General features: G+C 38.6%; 1 protein-coding gene across 1 annotated transcript in view; it reads right to left on the bottom strand.

The window, feature by feature from the left end:
• LOC148366663 (neural-cadherin) overlaps positions 1–18,771 on the bottom strand; it is a 345,561-nt gene that overhangs the window by 52,722 nt on the left and 274,068 nt on the right. The window contains exon 29 of the mRNA XM_088333456.1: positions 6,019–6,146. Within this exon, the coding sequence (XP_088189582.1) occupies positions 6,019–6,146 (128 nt within the window). The remainder of the gene's footprint in view (positions 1–6,018; positions 6,147–18,771) is intronic.

The following is an 18,771-nucleotide window of genomic DNA, read 5'->3' as shown; positions in this document are numbered from 1 at the left end:
CACTGTACGACAAAGGAGGAACGGCCATTAATTTCAGCCTTAACCTGAAACAAAAAGGCTAAGGTGCTTGGCTAGAGAAGAAAATAGTGAAAAAGCACCAGATGCCTGAATCATGGAACTCATGGACATTTACTTGCGAGACCAGCTGCAAAAGACAAGTCACACTGACTGATGAAGGCGGAACGGCTAATCATTTTGGTGAGCCTAAACCTGCAACAAAATTGCTAAAGTGCTTGGCTAGAGAAGAAAATCGTGAAAAAAAGCACCAGATGCCTGAATCATAGAACTCAGTGACGTTTGCTTGCAAGACCAGCTGGAAAAGGCAAGTCACACTGGACGACGAAGCAGGAACGGCTAATAATAACATAAGCTGCTGGAGGCGAGTCCTATCCTGCAGCCAAGTGACTTAAGTGGGTGACTTGAGAAGGAAACAGTCAAAAAAAATAGCAAAATCCCTGGATCAAGAAACTTGCCAGTGTTTGAAAGAGCAGATGTGGAAGGAAAGTGACACTGAAGAATGAAGCGGGAGCTGCTAAGAGTAATGATAGTGTGTTACAGCAACATGACTGACTAGAAAAGGAAACAGTGGAAACAAGTGCCAGATGCTAGAATCATGCAACTCATCAACATAACCGCCTGTTGAAGGTGATTGACATTGGGAGATCATGACCGGAACAGCTAACAATAACAATAGCGGCTAACCTTAGCCTGCAGCCAAGAGGCAAAGATCAGTGGCTAGAGGAGGAAACAGTGAAAAAATGTGTCCGATGTCTGAATTTCGGAAGTCATTCGGTTGAATGAAGGCTCTAGTAGGCGAGTAACAACGAATGACAAAGCAGGACCAGCTAAAAATATCAAACCTGGCTATCAGTGCGACGTAGCCTGCAGGCAAGTGACTACGATGAGTGGCTAGAGAAGGAAACAGTGGAAACAAGTGCTAGAACTAGAATCATGTACCTCAGCAACATAACCGCCTGTGGAAGGTGATTGACACTGGGAGATCATGACCAGAACAGCTAACAATAACAATAGCGGCTAGCCTTAGCCTGCAGCCAAGAGGCAAAGATCAGTGGCTAGAGGGGGAAACAGTGAAAAAATGTGTCCAATGCCCGAATTTCGGAAGTCATTCGGTTCAATGAACGCTCTAGTAGGCGAGTAACAACGAATGACGAAGCAGGACCGGCTAAAAAATAACAATTCTGGCTATCGGTGTGATGTAGCCTGCAGGCAAGTGACTACGATGAGTGGCTAGAGAAGGAAACAGTGTCCAATCCATGAAATTCGGAAGTCATTCGGTTGAAAGAACGCTCCAGTAGGCGAGTGACACGAATGACGAAGCAGGACCGGCTAAAAAATAACAATCCTGGCTATCTGTGTGACGTAACCTGCAGGCAGGTGACTAGGGTGAGTGGCTAGAGAAGGAAACAGTGGAAAAATAAGCTAAATATGTCAGCGTTGTGTAGTCACATTTCAAAACTTAAAATCATGTTTATGATATAGAACATGTGTTTTCGGTGATTCGTCCGACAAAGAGTGTTTTATTTGAATGAATGAATTATTTGTCACAGTACCAGGAATGGTTAAATCATACACACTGGGGCTTTAATATTTTCTCTGGACTATAAAGAAAAACAAATCCTGGCTATTGCATATGTTAATTTGTTTATTCGAATATTCATTTTACGTCATTGAGGTATTTTCCGAAGCTAATCCAGCTAGCTAGCGCCCACGCGGCCTCCGTGCTAATGCTAGCCAAATCAGGAGCGCTTGGTTTGTGCTGATAAAGAGCTTTCTTTGATGCTTTCAAGTCCGTGGGAAATTAGAAAACGTTTTGGAGCCAAACGACGAAATCGAAGCAAAAAATAAAATAAAAAAAAAACATCAAAGACACCCACAAAAATAGAAAAAAAAACAAGGAAAGGGAACATCTGTCGGGCTTGATCGGCGATAATGGAATTCCGTTCCGACACCGATACTGTTTTGCACGATCCCGTCTAAAGCAGGGGTGTCAAAGAAAAAAAAAAGAAGTAAGAGAAAGAGTGAGAGAAAAAGAGAGTGTGGGACAAGGAAAGAGAGAAAGGGAGAAATAGTGGGAGAGGGGAAGAAAGAGAATGAAAGAAATTGAAAGAGAGAAAGAGAGGAAATAGGAGAGAAAGCGAAAAAAAGAAAACAAGGAAAAAAGGAAGACGGATCAAAAGAAGGTAAAAAGACACAGAGAGAGAAAGAGACCAAGAGAGAGAGAGAGAGAGAGAGAGAGAAATAAGAGAAAGACGGTGAGAGAAAAAGAGAGTGTGGGACAAGGAAAGAAAGAAAGGGAGAAATAGTGGGAGAGGGGAAGAAAGAGAATGAAGAAATCGAAAGAGAGAAAGAGAGAAGGAGAGGAAATAGGAGAGAAAGAGAGAGAAAAGAGGAAAAAAAGGAAAAAAGGAAGACGGATTAAAAGAAGGTAAAAAGACACAGAGAGAGAGAGAAAGAGAGTGAGAGAAAAAGAGAGTGTGGGACAAGGAAAGAGAAAGGGAGAAATAGTCGGAGGGTTGAAGAAAGAGAATGAAAGAAATTGAAAGAGAGAAAGAGAGGAAATAGGAGAGAAAGAGAGGAAAAAGAGAGAAAAAAAAGGAAAAAAGGAAGATGGATCAAAAGAAGGTAAAAATACACAGAGAGAAAGAGACAAAGAGAGAGAGAGAGAAAGAGAGAGAGAAATAAGAGAAAGACAGTGAGAGAAAAAGAGAGTGTGGGACAAGGAAAGAAAGAAAGGGAGAAATAGTGGGAGAGGGGAAGAAAGAGAATGAAAGAAATTGAAAGAGAGAAAGAGAGGAAATAGGAGAGAAAGCGAAAAAAAGAAAACAAGGAAAAAAGGAAGACGGATCAAAAGAAGGTAAAAAGACACAGAGAGAGAAAGAGACCAAGGGAGAGAGAGAGAGAGAGAGAGAGAGAGAAATAAGAGAAAGACAGTGAGAGAAAAAGAGAGTGTGGGACAAGGAAAGAAAGAAAGGGAGAAATAGTGGGAGAGGGGAAGAAAGACAATGAAGAAATCGAAAGAGAGAAAGAGAGAAGGAGAGGAAATAGGAGAGAAAGAGAGAAAAAAGAGAAAAAAAGGAAAAAAGAAGACGGATTAAAAGAAGGTAAAAAGACACAGAGAGAGAGAGAAAGAGAGTGAGAGAAAAAGAGAGTGTGGGACAAGGAAAGAGAAAGGGAGAAATAGTCGGAGGATTGAAGAAAGAGAATGAAAGAAATTGAAAGAGAGAAAGAGAGGAAATAGGAGAGAAAGAGAGGAAAAAGAGAGAAAAAAAGGAAAAAAGGAAGATGGATCAAAAGAAGGTAAAAAGACACACAGAGAGAAAGAGACAAAGAGAGAGAGAGAGAGAAAGAGAGCGAGAGAGAAAGAAATACAACAACAGCCTCATTGTGAAAGGCACCTGGCTTTGGCGATTAAGTAGACATATTTCAACCTGCAGCTCGTTTTTCTCGTGTGCTTTCCTCAGCATTGTCTCGTGGGCCGGATTTAAGCCCTTAGCGGGCTTAAATGTTACTGTCATGCTTTGTGCAGTTACGGGTAATTAGTCTCCAAGAAATCCTGAATTCCCTTGATTTCATGTTTTGTTCTGTTAGAGCTGGTGTTGAAACATGTAGTTGCTCAAGCCACATGTGCCCGTGTCCCCCTCATGTTTTGTTCAGGTAGGAGACGTGATACCAACATAGCCTGTTCCATGTTTCGTTCAGTTAGAGCCAGGTGTCCCAAAAATAGAATGGGATGTCCTACTGTCATTATTGTGCAGTTACAGGTAATTGGTCTTCCAAGATAACGTGAATTCTCTAGTTTTCATGTTTTGTTCTGTTAGATCTGGTGTTGAAATATCATGGGTTGTCATACTGTCATGTTTTGTTCAGTTAGGGGTAGTTAGTCTTCCAAGGTATCCTGAATTCCCTTGATTTCATGTTTTGTTCTGTTAGAGCTGGTGTTGAAATATCATGGGTTGTCTTACTGTCATGTTTTGTTCAGTTACAGGTAATTAGTCTTCCAAGGTATCCCGAATTCTCTTGATTTCATGTTTTGTTCTGTTAGAGCTGGTGTTGAAATATCATGGGTTGTCTTACTGTCATGTTTTGTTCAGTTACGGGTCATTAGTCTTCCAAGATATCCTGAATTCTCTTGATTTCATGTTTTGTTCTGTTAGAGCTGGTGTTAAAATATCATGGGTTGTCTTACTGTCATGTTTTGTTCAGTTACGGGTCATTCGTCTTCCAAGATATCCTGAATTCCCTTGATTTCATGTTTTGTTTTGTTAGAACTGGTGTTGAAATATCGTGGGTTGTCATACTGTCATGTTTTGTTCAGTTAGGGGTAGTTAGTCTTCCAAGATATTCTGTATTCTCTTGATTGCATGTTTTGTTCTGTTAGAGCTGGTGTTGAAACATTAATTATATAGTTGTTCAATCCACATGTGCCCGTGTTCCTTTCATGTTTTGTTAAGGTAGGAGACGGGATTCCGGCATTACCTCTTCCATGTTTTGTCCAGTTAGAGCCAGCGTCTTAGAAATATCACGCATTGTCTTACTGTCATGTTTTGTTTCTAGATCTGTGTAGGTAACAAGCCATCTGATTAAATGAGGAATTTCCCTTTCCAGAAAATGACTGGAAACGGAATTCACAATTTTAAAGACGGGAACGAAAGCCGGGGCGGTGTTGCCAAGGAAACCAGAAGTACACAATAAATAATAAATGCTGTTGGCATTTGCACAAATGAGCAGCGAGTTGTTGATATTGCTGATGGAAACTCTAAAAAAGGAAAAAAAACGCAAAGAAATCTGGTCCTGGAGCCTCCGGCGGGAACCGGAACTACAAGGTCTACAACTGGAACACCGGTGTCAAACAGGCGGCCCGCGGGCCAGATCAGGCCCGCTAAGGAATTGAATCCGGACCGCGAGACAACACTCAGAAAAGCGCAAGAGAAAAACGAGCTGCAGGTTGAAATATGTCAACTTGATGTTGCCAAAGCCAGGTGCCTCAAACAAAGACACTGTACTTGGATCTCTCTCTCTCTCTCTCTCTCTCTCTCTCTCTCTCTCTCTCTCTCTCTCTCTCTCTCTCTCTCTCTCTCTCTCTCTCTCTCTCTCTCTCTCTCTCTCTCTCTCTCTCTCTCTCTCTCTCTCTCTCTCTCTCTCTCTCTCTCTCTCTCTCTCTTCCATCCCTTTTCTCCCACTCTCTGTCCCCTTCTCTTTCACTCTCTGTGTGTCTCTGTCTCTTTCTTTCTCTGTGTCCTTTAACCTCTTTTGCTCTCACTTCCTTTTTTCTTTTTTTCTCTTTTTCTTTCTCTCTTCACACCCTTTGCACTTTCTTTTCTCTCCTTCTGTCTTTCTATTTCTCTTTGGATTTCTTTCTTCCTCTCCCTTTCTTTTCCCCCTCTCTCACAACTTTTTATCTCTTGTTTCTCACGCTCTCTCCCTCTTTTTTCTTTGTCCTGCCCTCTCCTTTTCCCTCTCTCTCACCCTCTCTCTCTCTCTCTGTCTGTCTCTCTTTTCCACCCCTTTTCTCCCACTCTCTGTCCCTGTCTCTTTCTCTCTCGGTGTCTTTTAACCTCTTTTGCTCTAACTTCCTTTTTTCTTTTTTTCTCTTTTTCTTTCTCTCTTACACCCTTTGCGCTTTCTTTTCTCTTTTCTCTCCTTCTGTCTTTCTATTTCTCTTTGGATTTCGTTCCTCCTCTCTTTTTCTTTTCCCCCTCTCTCACGACTTTTTATCTCTTTTGTTTCTCAGGCTCTCTCCCTCTCTCTCTTTCTTTGTCCCGCCCTCTCTCCTTTTCCCTCCCTCTTTCTCTTATTCCTTTCTCTCTTTTTCTTTCTCTTTAATCTACTCGTCTGGCCCCCGACAGAATGTTTGTTCTATGGTGTGGCCCCCGGGTTCGAATGAGTTTGACACCCCTGATATAGTGTTTCTGGAAACTCCACTCGGGGACCCCCGCCTGGTATTTTGGGGGTCTCTAGCGTCATTGCGGGGGGAATGGTGGCGAGGGGGAATCCCACCTTGCCGTCGCTGCGGACATCCAGTCGATGCCATCTCCTGTCGGCCACGTTGACGTTGCCTGGCAACTGCAAGACCAGCGTGCCCGAACCGTGGTTGATTTTCACCGTGGGGGTTCCGTCCACCAGCTCTGAGTGCGGCAGAGAGAAATAGTGTCAGCCGCTTTCCTCTCAAACCGACACTCGTTAGGATCCCGAACATCCCGGATGATTAGCGCACGCTAGCTCGGCTGAAATGAACCTTTGACGATCGTACCGTCATTGGCTAGAGAGAGAAACAATGGAAAAACGTACCAGGTGTCTGATTTGCCAAAAGTCAGCCATTTAAGTAGTTAGAGATGGAAACAGAGGTAGAAAAGAAGTAGAACATTGGTAAATCTTGGAACGCAGTAACATGAATGGCTAGAGAGAGAAACGATGGAAACAAGCAAAAGATGTCTGAATGGCCAAAAGTCAGTGATGTGATTTCTTCGAGAATCTTGGAAGTCAGTGACATGAGTGGCTAGAGAGAGAAACAATGGAAAAACGTACCAGGTGTCTGATTTGCCAAAAGTCAGCCATTTAAGTAGTTAGAGATGGAAACAGAGGTAAAAAAAAAAGTAGAACATTGGTAAATCTTGGAACGCAGTAACATGAATGGCTAGAGAGAGAAACATTGAAAAAAAAGTAAAAGGTGTCTAAAGAGTCAAAAGTCTGCTATATGAGTTGTAAGAAAAGGAGACAGTGGTAAAAAAAGTATAATATTGCTAAATCGTCAGCGACATGAAAGGCTGGAGAGAGAAACTTTAGAAAAACGTACAAGGTGTCTGAATCGCCAAAAGTCAGCCATCTAAGTAGTTAGAGATGGAAACAGTGGTAAAAAAAGTATAACATTGGTAAATCTTGGAACTCAGTGACATGAATGGCTAGAGAGAGAAACATTGGAAAAAAAGTAAAATTTGTCTGAACAGCCAAAAGTCAGCTATATGAGTTGTTAGAGGAGGAAACATTGGTAAAAAAAAAGTACAAGATCGGTATATCTTGGAACTCAGTCACATGAATGGCTAGAGAGAGAAACATTGGAAAAAAAAAGTAAAATGTGTCTGACAAGCCAAAAGTCAGTCGTATGAGTTGTTAGAGGAGGAAACATTGGAAAAAAGCATAACATTGCTAAATCTTGGAACTCAGTCACATGAATGGGTAGAAAGAGAAACTGTGGAAAAAAAGTCAGCCCCATAAATGGCTAGAGAGAGAAAAATTAGAAAAACTACAAGGTGTCTGAATCGCCAAAAGTCAGCCATCTCGGTAGCTAGAGATGGAAACAGTGGTAAAAATATATAAGATGACTGAATGATGGAAATTAGTCAAATGAACAGCTAGAGAGAGAAACATTGGAAAAAAGTCAAAGGTGTCTGAATCGCCTAAGGTCAGCCATCTCGGTGGTTGGAGATGGAAACACTGGCATAAATGGATAATATGACTGAATCATGGAACTTAGCCACATGAATGGCTAGAGAGAGAAACAATGGAAAAAAGTAAAAGGTATCTGAATGGCCAAGGTCAGCGATGTGACATCTAACAGAAAGAAGCGGTGGTAGAAAAAGTATAACATTGCTAAATCGTCAGCGACATGAATGGCTGGAGAGAGAAACATTAGAAAAACGAACAAGGTGTTTGAATGGCCAAAAATCAGCGACCTCAGTAGTTAGAGATGGAAACAGTGGTATAAATGGATAAGATGACTGAACCATGGAGCCACATGAACGGCTAGAAAGAGAAACATTGGAAAAAAAAGTAAAATGTGTCTGAAAAGCCAAAAGTCAGCTATATGAGTTGTTAGAGAAGGAAACAGTGGTAAAAAAAGTATAATATTGCTAAATCGTCAGCAACATGAATGGCTTGAGAGAGAAACATTGGGAAAAACGTACAAGATGTCTGAATGAAAGTCAGCCATCTCTGTAGTTAGAGATGGAAACAGTGGTATAAATGGATAAGATGACTGAATCATGGAACTTAACCACATGAACGGCTAGAGAGAGAAACATTAGAAAAACGTACAAGGTGGCTGAATCGCCAAAAGTCAGCCATTCCAGTAGTTAGAGATGGAAACGATGGTATAAATGGATAAGATGACTGAATCATGGAACTTAGCCACATGAACGGCTAGAGAGAGAAACAATGGAAAAAAGTACAAGGCGTCTGAATGGCCAAAAGTCAGCTATATGAGTTGTTAGATAGAGAAACATTGGTTAAAAAAAAGTATAAAATTGGTCAATCTTGGAACTCAGTGACATAAATGGCTAGAAAGAGAAACATTAGAAAAACGTACAAGGTGTCTGAATCACCAAAAGTCAGCCATCTCAGTAGTTAGAGATGGAAACAGTGGTATAAATGGATAAGATGACTAAATCTTGGAAGTCAGCGACATGAGTGGCTAGAGAGAGAAACAATGGAAAAAAGTAAAAGGTGTCTGAATGGCCAAAAGTCAGCTATACGAGTTGTTAGAGAAGGAAACAGTGGTAAAAAAAGTATAATATTGGTCAATCTTAGAACTCAGCGACATAAAATGCTAGAGAGAGAAACAATGGAAAAAAGTACAAGGTGTCTGAATGGCCTAAAGTCAGCTATATGAGTTGTAAGAGAAGGAAACAGTGGTGAAAAAAGTCTAATATCGGTCAATCTTAGAACTCAGCGACATGAATGGCTAGAGAGAGAAACAATGGAAAAAAGCAAAAGGTGTCTGTATGGCCAAAAGTCAGCGATGTGACTTCTTCGAGAATCTTGGAAGTCAGCGACATGAGTGGCTAGAGAGAGAAACAATGGAAAAAAGTAAAAGGTGTCTGAATGGCCAAAAGTCAGCTATATGAGTTGTTAGAGAAGGAAACAGTGGTAAAAAAAAGTAAAATATTGGTCAATCTAAGAACTCAGCGACATGAGTGGCTAGAGAGAGAAACAATGGAAAAAAGTAAAAGGTGTCTGAATGGCCACTATCCCTCTCCGAGCACACATATATTTCCGAGCGGTCTCGAACGAGGGACCTCTCGCATGTCAGGCGAACGTGCTAACCACCACTGCAGTACCTTAATAATCCACGAGGAGCATTTTGTCTTCTGTCCTTTATTAGGGGAAAGGGAGAAATGCTATATAGTTTTCGGGGTGCGCTTGATTTGAATCGCGGGGTGGAAAAGGAAAACGAGGAAATTGTCGATGTTTGTTGCCGTAGCGCGGCAGCACGGTTATTCTTTCTTTGCGAGAGTGCGAGAGCGAGAGAGGGAGCGAGAGAGAGCTACTCAAATGGGAAATTAAAAGTTAATGAAGTGTTGCCGAGCCGCCCGCTAGCGCTAGCGCAAGAAATTGCGGGCCGCACGTCAACAAAAAAAAAAACCCTTCTGCCACCGTGTCAGCATTAAATCCCACAACTCCTTTCGGTAGTTCAATATTTGTATTCTTCTTCCATTCCCCTCTGCCTTTTCTAATGTGATCACGGACTATTTTTGTTTATGTCGATAAATATAAATCAATTAATGTATTTATTTATTTGCTGCGATATTTAGAATAACCTATTTCATTGGTAACACCTTTTCAAGACATTTAGTTTAATTCTGCGCTTCACTCTTTTTATTCTTCCTCGTTGTCACGACAAACATTGTGATTACTCGCCTTATTTTTCTTGTTTACATCAATAAATATGACATCAATTCCTTGATTTATTTATTACTGCAATATTTATAACAATTAATTCAATTGGTAGCACCTTTCAAGACATTTAGTTTAATCCTGCGCTTCACTCTTTTTATTCTTCCTCGTTGTCACGACAAACATTGTGATTACTAGCCTTATTTTTCTCGTTTACATCAATAAATATGACATCAATTCCTTGATTTATTCATTACTGCAATATTTATAACGATTAATTTAATTGGTCGGCACATTTAAAGACATTTAGTTTAATCCTGCGCTTCACTCTTTTTATTCTTCCTCGTTGTCACAACAAACATTGTGATTACTAGCCTTGTTTTTCTCGTTTACATCAATAAATATGACATCAATTCCTTGATTTATTTATTACTGCAATATTTATAACAATTAATTCAATTGGTAGCACCTTTCAAGACATTTCGTCTCATGCTGCGCTTCACTCTTTTTATTCTTCCTCGTCTTCTCTAAAAACACTTTCCCTGTGTCCTCGTTTACTATCATTATTGCCTTCTTCTTCTTTCTTTCGAAATAAGACTTCTTTCAGCGTGGAACCAAAAACCCCAAATACAATGATGTGCCTCGCCAGAGGTGGTGGGGGCACCCTTTCCTCTGGTGCGTCTTGGGCGAGTCCACACTGGTGGCCCCCCATCCGTCATCTCTTTATGTATTTTGGTTTTCCTTTCTTGGTGGTTTATTTCAAGGGCCGTGGTAGAAAAAAAAAAACCTTCTCACGAGGGCTGGACGAGTATATTAAGAAGGAGAGAAAGAAAGGAGAGAAGGAGAGAAAAAGAGAAAGAGAGACAGAAACAAAGAAAAGAAACAAAGAAAGAAAACAAAGAAAGAAAAGAAAGAGAGAAAAGAAAAGAAAGAAAGAAAAGAAAGAAAGAAAAGAAAGAAGGAGAGAAAAAGAGAAAGAGACAGAAACAAAGAAAATAAACAAAGAAAGAAAGAAAAGAAAGAAAGAAAAGAAAAAGAAAAGAAAGAAGGAGAGAAAAAGAGAAAGAGAGACAGAAACAAAAAAAAGAAACAAAGAAAGAAAACAAAGAAAGAAAAGAAAGAAGGAGAGAAAAAGAGAAAGAGACAGAAACAAAGAAAATAAACAAAGAAAGAAAGAAAAGAAAGAAAGAAAAGAAAAAGAAAAGAAAGAAGGAGAGAAAAAGAGAAAGAGAGACAGAAACAAAGAAAAGAAACAAAGAAAGAAAACAAAGAAAGAAAAGAAAGAGAGAAAAGAAAAGAAAGAAAGAAAAGAAAGAAAGAAAAGAAAGAAGGAGAGAAAAAGAGAAAGAGACAGAAACAAAGAAAATAAACAAAGAAAGAAAGAAAAGAAAGAAAGAAAAGAAAAAGAAAAGAAAGAAGGAGAGAAAAAGCGAAAGAGAGACAGAAACAAAGAAAATAAACAAAGAAAGAAAAGAAAGAAAGAAAAGAAAGAAAGAAAAGAAAGAGAGAAAAGAAAGAGAGAAAGAAAGCAAGAATGACTGACAGACAGAGAGAGAGAAACAGAGAGAGAGAGAGATAGAGACTGTCTGAGAGACAGAAATAGAAAGAAAGCAAGAAAGAAGGAAAGAAAGAATGCAAGCAAGTAGGGGAAAAAAAGAGAGAGAGAGAGAGAGAGAGAGAGAGAGAGAGAGAGAGAGCGAGAGCGAAAGCGAGAAACAATAACAATAGTGAGTAGATGATAACAAGTTATGCTCCTGGCTACTTGCTAATGTCTCATATTAACGTTTGAATGCTAACAAGTAGATGCTAACGGCAAGATGCTAAAGAGTAGATGCTAACGGGTAGATGCTAATGAGTCATTCCAAGAGCTACATGCTAGTGATTAGACAATAACGAGTCATGCTCCCGGCTACTTGCTAATGAGTCATCATAACGTTGAAATGCTAAAGAGTAGATGCTGACAGCCAGATGCTAAAGAGTAGATGCTAACGAGTAGATGCGAACGGCTAGATGCTAAAGAGTATAAGCTAACAGGTAGATTCTAACATGCAGATGTTAAAGGCTAGATGCTAAAGAGTAGATGCTAACAGGTAGATGCTAATGAGTCATTCTAAGAGCTACATGCTAGTGAGTAGACGATAACGAGTCATGCTCCTGGCTACTTGCTAATGAGTCATAAGAACGTTGAAATGCTAAGGAGTAGATGCTAACGAGTAGATGCTAATGAGTCCTGCAAACAGCTTAATGCTAGTGAGTAGATGATAACGAGCTATGCTCCTGGCTACTTGCTAATGTCTCATATTAACGTTTGAATGCTAACAAGTAGATGCTAACGGCTAGATGCTAAAGAGTAGATACTAACGTGTGCATTCTAACGAGTAGATGCTAATGGCTAGATGCTAAAGAGTAGATGCTAACAGGTAGATGCTAATGAGTCATTCTACATGCTAGTGAGTAGACGATAACGAGTCATGCTCCTGGCTACTTGCTAATGAGTATTAATAACGTTGAAATGCTAAGGAGTAGATGCTAACGAGTCATGCTAATAGCTACATGCTAGTGAGTGAGCAATAACGAGTTATGCTACTGGCTACTTGCTAATGTCTCATATTAACGTTTAAGTGCTAACGAGTAGATGCTAACGGGTAGATTCTAACGAGTAGATGCCAACAGCTAGATGCTAAAAAGTCTATGCTAACGGGTAGATCCTAACAAGTAGATGCTAATGGCTAGATGCTAAAGAGTAGATGCTAACGGGCAGATGCTAACGAGTAGATGCTAATCAGTAGATATTAGCGACTACATGTCAGAGCTCAGCCCTGACTCTTAGTCGCCGCGGAATTTGTCTATTTTTATTTGAATTGCTGAAAAATTTGTCGTGGGCGAGTGCTAAAGTACAAAAACAGACTCGGAATAGAAGAGAAGATCTCAGAACCTTAACACTTTTCGCAGTGAAAGGAGACAAACGCCTCGTAAAAGCCAGGCTCTAAGGTGGCGAAGGGCTTATTAACTCTCGTGACTCTCGCCTTCGGCGCTTTCAGCGCGCCATTCAAAGCCTTTTGCGAAAGCCTCGGCCCCCCGCTCACCCGGTCGCGTCGATAGGTCTGAAAAGCACTCCAGCCCTTTTAACAAGCTCCTTTCGCGTCACCTTTCGTACTTTTCTCCATCGCTTTTCATAACGTCAAACTCGAGTGCTACGCGCAGGGAAGAAAAAAAAGAAAGAAAACAAAGAGTTGGCTGGTTTTTCATTCATATAAGCCGCGTCAAGAAAATCCACAGTGTGCACCAGAAAGCTAAAATAGTAAAAATTGGGGCTTTCGAACACGAGCGAGACTGACAGAAAGGCAGAAATGAAAAGAAAAAAGGACAGAAAGAACAGAAAAAAACTGAAAAATGAAGAAAAAAGGGACAGAAAAAAGGACAGAAAAAAGAACAGAAAAAAAAGAAAAAAAGGACAGAAAAGGGAACAGAAAATTAAGAGAAAAAATGACAGAAAAAAGAACAGAAAAATGAAGAAAAAGGACAGAAAAGGGACAGAAAAAAAGAACAGAAAAATGGAAAAAAAGGAAAGAAAAGGACAGAAAAAAAGAACAGAAAAAAAGGACAGAAAAAAGGACAGAAAAAAGAACTGAAAAATGAAAAAAGGGACAGAAAAAAAGAACAGAAAAAAATGAAAAATGAAAAGAAAAAAGGACAGAAAAAAAGAATGAAAAAAGGACATGGAACCTAAGAAAAAGGAAAGAAAAAGGACATAAAAATGAAAAGAAAAAAGTACAGAACAAATGAACAGAAAAATGAAAAAGGGACAGAAAAAAAGAACAGAAAAAAATGAAAAATGAAAAGAAAAAGGACAGATAAAAGGACATAAAAAGGACAGAAAAAAAGAATGAACAAAAGGACATAAAAAAGAACAGAAAAATGAGAAGAAAAAAGAACATAAAAATGAAAAGAAAAAGGACAGAAAAAATAAAAGAAATAAAAATGAAAGGGCAACAAAGAAAAAAATGAAATTAAAAGAAGAAAATAAAAAAAAATTCTCATTCCTTTCTTTCTTTGATTCTTTTTTCTCCATTTATTTTTCTTTATTTTTTACTTTGCTCTCCTTTTGTTTTTATTCCCGTTTCTCTTCTTTCCCTCTCTTTCTTGTTACTTCTCCCCTCGTTTTTATTATTTAAAAAAAAACAAGTTTTTCCTTACTTTCGTCCTTCTTTGCTGCTTTTTGCTCCCCTTCAGTCTAGTTTTTATTTCTTCTTTGGACTCATTTTTGGTTGCACGACACATGACAGCGACATCTAGTGGACACATATCAAACACTGTCCCTTTAAGAAGAGCGGAACCTTTTATTTTGTGGATAACCCAATCTGGCTTCCGAGGCTTCCATCGACTGGGAGACCCCCCGACATAAAAGCTTTATTTTGAAGGGTCTCCAAACCGAAAACTGGAGTATTTCCTGTCAAAAAGCAGCTCGAGAGCGCCACCTTGAAGCGGGAAACGGTCCGACAGATTGCATATTTGATATAACGAGCTCTACGTGTTTTTTATTTATTTTTGTGTGTTTCCGTCTTATCTCTCCTGGCATTAATCGCAAAAAAAAAATCCTCCGTTTTGACGACGGTGCTAAAGGCAGGACGCAATTATAAAAAGCTTCGCCGCCGTGACTCCCGGCTCCACTGCGACAATTAAAACGGAGCTCGCGGCGACAGAGAAGCATTCTATTTGGATTTTTTCTTCTTTTTTTTCGCAAAAGACGCTATCTGACGGAGAGCAGCCGATTGGCTGGGAATCGTACTCGGAGTTGACTTGGTCCGCTTTAGCGTATTAAGCGCATCCTGGGTCGCATGAGGAATCCTTTCAAACCTCCTTTAAAAGCGTTTCTTATCTTTTAAATAGATAGGTAGATACCATAGATAGATACCATAGAATAGATAGATACCATACATAGATACCATAGAAAAGATAGATGTCTAGATAGATACCATAGAATAGATACCATGGAATAAATACCATAGGATAGATAGATATATAGATACCATGGAATAGATAGATAGAATAGATAGATAGAATAGATAGATACCATAGAATAGATAGATAGAATGGATAGATACCATAGGATAGATAGAATAGATAGATACCATAGAATAGATAGATATAATAGATAGATACCATAGAATAGAATAGATAGATATCATAGAATAGATAGATTGAATAGATAGATACCATAGAATAGATACCATAGAAAAGATACCATAGGATAGATAGATATATAGATACCATGGAATAGATAGATAGAATAGATAGATACCATAGATAGATACCATAGAATAGATAGATAGAATAGATAGATACCATAGAATAGATATCATAGAATAGATAGATTGAATAGATAGATAGCATAGAATAGATACCATAGAATAGATACCATAGAATAGATAGATATATAGATATATAGATACCATGGAATAGATAGAATAGATAGATAGAATAGATAGATGGATAAGATAGATACCATAGATAGATACCATAGATAGATAGACAGAAACATCAATAAAGATAGAAACATAGAGATGGATAGATAAGATAGATAAAATAGATAGATACCATAAAATAGAATAGATAGATACCATATAATAGATAGAATAGATACCATAGAATAGATACCATAGAATGGATAGGTAGATAGAATAGATAGATAGATATATAGATACCATGGAATAGAGAGATAGATAGATACCATGGAATAGATAGATAGATAGATAGATATCATGGAATAGATAGATAGATAGATACAGTAGATAAGATAGATACCATAGATATATACCATAGATAGATATAAACATCAATATAGTGGGAAAAAAATATAGATAGATAGATAGATAGATAGGTAGATAGATAGATAGATAGATAGATAGATGGATAAAATAGATAGATACCATAAAATAGAATAGATAGACACCATGGAATAGATAGATAGAATAGATAGATACCATGGAATAGATAGATAGATAGATAGATAGAATAGATACCATAGAATAGATAGAGGGAGTGATAGAGAGAGAGAGAGAGAGAGAGAGAGAGAGAGAGAAAAATAGAAAGATAGAGGGATAGAGAGATAGATAGAGAAATCGAGACATAGATAAATAGATAAAATAATTTTACTGCCAAGGTTGTTCATATTTTTGACCATTAATCAATAAAAAATCTCATAATTTCAGGGTGGTTCTAATTTGAATACTGAATGCTTGCGATGAAGAATGCTCATACCGCCAATGTTGTTCAATTTTGACCAATGAGTGCCTGCAATCAACAATCTCATAATTTCAGGGTTGTTCTATTTTAAGCATTTGCAGTAAATAATGCTTATAATGTCAGGGTTGTTCTTTTTTTCACTGAATGCTTTCAATAAACAATGCTTGTACTGGAAATATTGTTTTATTGTGATCATTAAGTGCTTGCAGCCAAGAATGTTTATAAGGTCAGGGTTGTTCTATTTTAGGCATTTGCAGTAAATAATGCTTATAATGTCAGGGTTGTTCTTTTTTTCATTGAATTCTTTCGATAAAGAATGCTTGTACTGGAAAGGTTTTTCTATTTCAATCATAGAGTGCTTTCAGCAATTAAGGTTTATAATGTCAGGTTTGTTCTATTTTAGGCATTTGCACTAAAGAAAGCTTGTAATGTTAGGGTTGTTCTTTTTTCACTGAATTCTTTCAATAAAGAATGCTTGGACTGGAAAGGTTGTTTTATTTTAATCATTGAGTGCTTGCAGCGAAGAATGTTTATAAGGTCAGGTTTGTTCTATTTTAGGCATTTGCAGTAAATAATGCTTATAATGTTAGGGTTGTTCTTTTTTTCATTGAATTCTTTCAATAAAGAATGCTTGTACTGGAAAGGTTGTTTTATTTTAATCATTGAGTGCTTGCAGCGAAGAATGTTTATAAGGTCAGGTTTGTTCTATTTTAGGCATCTGCAGTAAATAATGCCTATAATGTTAGGGTTGTTCTTTTTTCACTGAATGCTTTCGATAAAGAATGCTTGTACTGGAAATATTGTTTTATTTTGATCATTAAGTGCTTGCAGCCAAGAATGTTTATAAGGTCAGGGTTGTTCTATTTTAGGCATTTGCAGTAAATAATGCTTATAATGTCAGGGTTGTTCTTTTTTTCACTGAATGCTTTCAATAAAGAATTCTTGTACTATAATGGAAAGGTTGTTTTATTTTAATTATTGAGTGCTTGCAGTGAAGAATATTTATAATGTCAGGTTTGTTCTATTTTAGGCATTTGCAGTAAATAATGCTAGTTCTTTTTTCAATTAATTTTTTCAACAAAGAATGCTTGTACTGGAAAGGCTGTTTTATTTTAATCATTGAGTGCTTGCAGCCAAAAATGTTTATAATGTCAGGTTTGGTCTCATTTGAGCAGTGAACACTCGCAATGAAGAATGCTCGGAAGATAGTGAGCAATAAAGTGCATTTTTGGTAACTTCCTGCGGCGCAGAAGACATTTTTTTTTTCCTGTGGATAAAAAATGAATGACGGTAGTTTGAATGGAGCAAATTCTTTCGCTACTTTTGTCTTTTTTCCCCAATGGAGTAATGACTTCGTAATGTCGGTGTGTTTCAATTACGGTGCCTTCAAGCGCAAAACAAGAAATCGGCCGTTTGATTAGCGAGTCACCGTCGGAACATCAATCCATCCAAGATGGCGGCCTGCCCCTCCGTGCTTGAAGTCGAAAGTTTTTATCTTTCTTTTTTTTTTTTTTTAAACAAAGATGACGTTGTTTTCAAGAGCCAGGTTTTTTTTCCGGTCTTCTCTTGGATGTTTTCCCGGCTTAATAAGGTCACGGTGCGTTCACTGACCTTTGTTTTGCCTTACGTTGCGGATTGAAGATTTTCGAGCGCTACAAGTTAGTTTTCTTTCGCTTTGATTTATGCGATCCGAGTTGTTTATTCGTGAAGTTTCGGTTTCACGGGGTGGCTTTTTTCCTGTTTTGATTTCGTACGGGAGTACCTCGGGTTACGGCGTCCCGGGTCTACGAAGTTTTCATGTTACGTCTCTAAATTACGATAAGTTCCCGTTACCATGTTTTTTCTACCTCGATACAGCGTCCCTATCTTACAATATTTTTACGTATTTGGATCGAGTATGGTAGAAACCCCGGGTTACAGCGTCCCCAGTCTACGAAGTTTTCATGTTACGTCTCTAAATTACGATAAGTTCCTGTTACCATGTGGAATCCGATGTTTTTTCGCACCTCGATACAGCGTTCCTGTCTTACAAACTTTTGATGTATTTAGATCTAGTATGGTAGAAACCCCGGGTTACAGCGTCCCCGGTCTACGAAGTTTTCATGTTACGTCCCTATCCTACGATAAGTTCCTGTTACCATGTGGAATCCGATGTTTTTTTCTACCTCGATACAGCGTCCCTATCTTACAATATTTTTACGTATTTGGATCTAGTATGGTAGAAACTATATAAACACTCACCTACGTGGAAAAAAAACCCCAAAAACAGGCAGGGGGGAGTATAACCACGGGTTACAGCGTCCCCGGTCTACGAAGTTTTCATGTTACGTCTCTAAATTACGATAAGTTCACGTTACCATGTTTTTTCGCACCTGGATACAGCGTTCCTGTCTTACAAACTTTTGATGTATTTAGATCTAGTATGGTAGAAACCCCGGGTTACAGCGTCCCCGGTCTACGAAGTTTTCATGTTACGTCTCTAAATTACGATAAGTTCCTGTTACGATGTGGAATCCGATGTTTTTTTCACACCTCAATATAGAGTTCCTATCTTACAAACTTTTGATGTATTTGGATCTAGTATGGTAGAAACCCCGGGTTACAGCGTCCCCGGTCTACGAAGTTTTCAGGTTACGTCTCTAAATGGTGCTTGTATTTCACCAGGAACCGTGGTTTATACTCCCCCTGCCTGTTTTTGGGGTTTTTTTTCCACGTAGGTGAGTGTTTATATTGTCTCAATTATTCCTATCCCTAATTTCTGTTTAAGGGTTCTTGGTTGGAAGGAAACTGTACAAAACAACAAAGTCAGGCAAAGGTTTCTAGGGATAATGGCTAACGTGAATAATGGCTGGGAAATCCATCCAAGTCGATTTGAGTCGGAAAGCCTGTTCTTTG

This window comes from Urocampus carinirostris, chromosome 4, assembly GCF_059441175.1.
Source record: "Urocampus carinirostris isolate Australia breed hairy pipefish chromosome 4, RoL_Ucar_1.0, whole genome shotgun sequence".
NCBI lineage: Eukaryota > Metazoa > Chordata > Actinopteri > Syngnathiformes > Syngnathidae > Urocampus > Urocampus carinirostris.
The sequence above is the reverse complement of the archived record's forward strand: the minus strand, read 5'-3'. Positions and strand labels throughout refer to the sequence as shown.